This window comes from Crocuta crocuta, unplaced genomic scaffold (assembly GCF_008692635.1).
Source record: "Crocuta crocuta isolate KB4526 unplaced genomic scaffold, BGI_CrCroc_1.0 scaffold179, whole genome shotgun sequence".
NCBI lineage: Eukaryota > Metazoa > Chordata > Mammalia > Carnivora > Hyaenidae > Crocuta > Crocuta crocuta.
Window position 1 is genome coordinate 2,361,672 of NW_027551568.1, and position 3,456 is coordinate 2,365,127.

Here is a 3,456-nt window from a genome sequence, read left to right on the forward strand (position 1 = left end):
GGCGGCCGGCAAGTGCCAGCTTGGGGGCCCGTTTGTCTGGCCTGAGGTTCTGTGGGGCTGGGATGTGCCCTGATGGCCCAATGGCCTCTCTGGGCCTCAGTTTCCTTATGGCTAAAGCAGGCGTGTCTCCTGGTCCAGGGGCGTTGAATGGATGAGGCTCGACAGCTGGAGGGGGCTGCCCCCCAGCCCTGGCACGGCTGCCGAGGGGCACGCGGGCCCTGCCACGTGTGGGGCTGGCCTGCGTCCCTGGGAGCCCGAGAGGCAGGCAGTGATGGTGGCTGGAGGCCCACACAGCCCCCTTCCCACCCTGGTCCGCCTGTGGCCCAGGGACCAGCCGAGCCTGCCTTTCTTCGGGCGGTGGGCGGGGCCAAGGGATTCCTGTGCGGTGACATCAGTCGAGTGTCCACGTGGCCCGCTGTCCCCATTCACTGGGCAGGCGGTGAGGGATCTCATTCACCCTGGCGGGGCTCCGGCCTGGCGGGGGCTGTGGGCTTGCTGACTCACGCAGCCTGCCCTCTGCTGGCGGGGAGCCCGTGGGCACGACCTCAGCCTCCGCCCTCACACTGTGGCCCGTTTCCCGCCCCAAAACAGCCAGGAAGGGGGCCCATGCGGTGGGCGGGACACGGCAGTGGCCGCCTGGTCTGCAGGGCAGAGGCCTAGCTCGCGCCTCATCTCACCCTCAGCAGCCCCGGGTCAGGGGAGCGTCTCCTGGGTGTGAAGCCCATCCCGGTGGCCCCGTCCCTGGCCCCTGCAGTGGCCAGAGGGGCAGAGCTGCCGCCTGTGGCTGGGACGCCCTCACGGGCCTCTTCCCACGGCCAAATCCTCCCAAAGCGGCCAGCCCCTCCTGCCGGCCCGTGGAGCCCAGCAGGGAGAGTGGGGACGGGGCACACAGACACGCCGCGTGGGTTGGAAGGACGGGGCGCGGCTCCCGGAGACTCTGGGCCCATGTGGGCCACCGCGGGCTTGCTCCAGGCTCCTGCGTTGTTCCCCGGCGGCCGCTGGGCCCACCCTGCAGCGTCGTGGGCTGGGCTGACAGCAGGGTCTGTCCCCACCCTGCAGGGGCCGGAGTCTTCTTCCTGTCCTCAGCCGAGGGAGAGCAGATCAGCTTCCTGTTCGACTGCATCGTCCGCGGCATCTCCCCGACCAAGGGCCCCTTTGGGCTGCGGCCGCTTCTCCCAGGTGCGTGTGGGAGCGTGGCCTGGGGTGGGGGGCGCCAGGGCGGGTGGGCCGACCTCGGTGAGGGGTCGTGCTGCCGGGCTCTCAGGGGGACAGCTTGCACCCCCACTGCCCTTCTGAGCCAGACTGGGGTGGGGGCGTGGCCCCGTGTGACCAGTGTAGTGGGTCCCAGCCGGAGTTGAGGCTGCTTTGTGAGGTGGCCTCATAGGACACTGGGGGGTTGGCGCATCTCGCCCCCTCTCTTGCCTGGTTGTGGCTGGGGTGCATTCGTCGGGGACCCTGGGCCAGGACTGGGCTGGAGCCCAGACGGGCCACGCTACCCCAGGCACTGGGGGGCTCGGAGCAGGGCTGGACCCCTAGGCTCTGGCCCCTCCCTCCCGCTGGAGGAAGGTCTGGGCTCCCCCAGGGGAGGGGCTGAGGCTGGTCCCGGAGGCCACAGCGGGTGGGGGGCCCTTGTCCCATCGCTGGTGCTCCCCACAGCCCATGAGGTGGCCCTTGTCTCGCTGTCCAGGTGGGAGACGACAGCCCCTGGCCACGCAGCAAGTGGTCATTGAGCTCACATCCATGGCCCCCTTGTGAGGGCAGCGCAGCCAGGGCGCGGGTACTCACGTCTCCCTTGTCCCAGCGCGGCCCCTCATCCCGCCTCCACACCCCACACAGGCCCAGCGGGCTGGGGACGGGCAGGGGACCCAGGGCGTGGCGTCTGTGGCCTGAACATCCACAGTCTGGGCTCTGCTGGACGGCGTGTGGGCGCCCTCTGCTGGCACCCTCCTGCCTTGCAGCCATACGTGTGGCTTAGATAATGGGTGTGGATGGGCAGGTGTGGACAGCAGTGTGGGTGGCAGTAGTATGGACGACAGAACAGTGGGGACAGGGGTGTGTGGACAGTACAGTGTGGATGGAAGCGGTGTGGACAGGCGGTGTGGACAGGACAGTGTGGACGGCAGCGGTGTGGACAGGACAGTGTGGACAGGCAGTGTGGACAGGATAGTGTGGACGGCAGCGGTGTGGACAGGCGGTGTGGACGGTAGCAGTGTGGACAGGCGGTGTGGACAGGACAGTGTGGATGACAGTGGTGTGGACAGGTGGTGTGGACAGGAAAGTGTGGATGACAGTGGTGTGGACAGGTGGTGTGGATGGGCGGTGTGGACGGCAGCGGTGTAGACGGGCGGTGTGGACAGGACAGTGTGGACGGCAGCGGTGTGGACAGTCGGTGTGGACAGGACAGTGTGGATGACAGCGGTGTGGACAGGTGGTGTGGACAGGACAGTGTGGACGGCAGCGGTGTGGACAGGCGGTGTGGATGGGCGGTGTGGACGGGCTGCCCTCTGCGTCTGGGCCCTGTGGTCACTAGGCTCTCCTGAGGTGTAGCCTCCGCTGTGTGCAGCTCAGGCTCCAGGCTTTCCGGAATGAGCCACATGGTCACCACGGCCAGGGAGGCCCCTCCTCACGCTGACAGTCGGGAGGGGAGGGGACGGATCAGAGTTCCAGGCCCGCCCTGCCCTGAGCTTACCCCCCGAGTTCCCGGCCTGGTCCCACTTTGCAGACGTGGACGGAGGTCTGATGCCAGTGTCCCACTGTCCCGTCGGCTCAGACAGGAAGTGGGCACTGCCCCCTTGTAGGGCCCGGGGGCCTGCCGTGGCCTCGAGGCGGAACCAGCACGGGGCGGCCCCAGCGGTGCTGGTCTCCTGTGACGTCCTGGGCGGGCTGCAGCCTCTGGGGGGGGCCCGCGGGACAGGGCTGCAGCCTCGTTTCTGCGGACTCTCCTCTCTGCCGCAGACCCGAGCCCGGGGGGGGCCGCCACCGCGGAGGAACGAGTGGCCCAGGAGGCCCTGGAGGCCCTGAAGCTGGAGAAGCGGCTCAGCCTCCTCTCCCATGTGGTCCGGCCGGGCAGCGGAGGTGGGTGGGCCGCCCCTGCTGGGGGAGGGGGCGGCGGAGGTGGGTGGGCCGCCCCTGCTGGGGGAGGGGGCCGACCTCTGGGCGCCTGCTTGTTTGTTCCTCCCCTGTGCTCATTCATTCGTTCATTGCCCCTGCTGCGCTCACTCATTCATTCCTCGCTCATGATGCCACAAGCACTGCCTGCCAGAGGCGTGGTGCTGCCCCAGAGCTGGTGAGGGCTGGGTCTCAGTCCCACCAGCCAGGTGGCCTCTCCCGCCTCAGCGTTACCGTTTGTGCTAAGGCCAAAAAGCTCCTTCCCAGCTCCCAGCGACTCTTGGTTTTCGGGAAAACAGACAGAAGGTGGGGGCGGCCGGCCAGCGGCCTGCCTGGGGGTGGGGGCGG

The 3,456-nt window shown here is 68.8% G+C and overlaps 1 protein-coding gene across 1 annotated transcript in view; it reads left to right on the forward strand.

Moving 5' to 3' along the window:
- The window catches only part of DOK7 (docking protein 7), a 19,711-nt gene that overhangs the window by 7,887 nt on the left and 8,368 nt on the right, over positions 1 to 3,456 (forward strand). Inside the window, exons 3-5 of the mRNA XM_077750596.1 lie at positions 1,060 to 1,179; positions 2,956 to 3,075; positions 3,282 to 3,414. Coding sequence (XP_077606722.1) covers positions 1,060 to 1,179; positions 2,956 to 3,075; positions 3,282 to 3,414 — 373 coding nt within the window. The remainder of the gene's footprint in view (positions 1 to 1,059; positions 1,180 to 2,955; positions 3,076 to 3,281; positions 3,415 to 3,456) is intronic.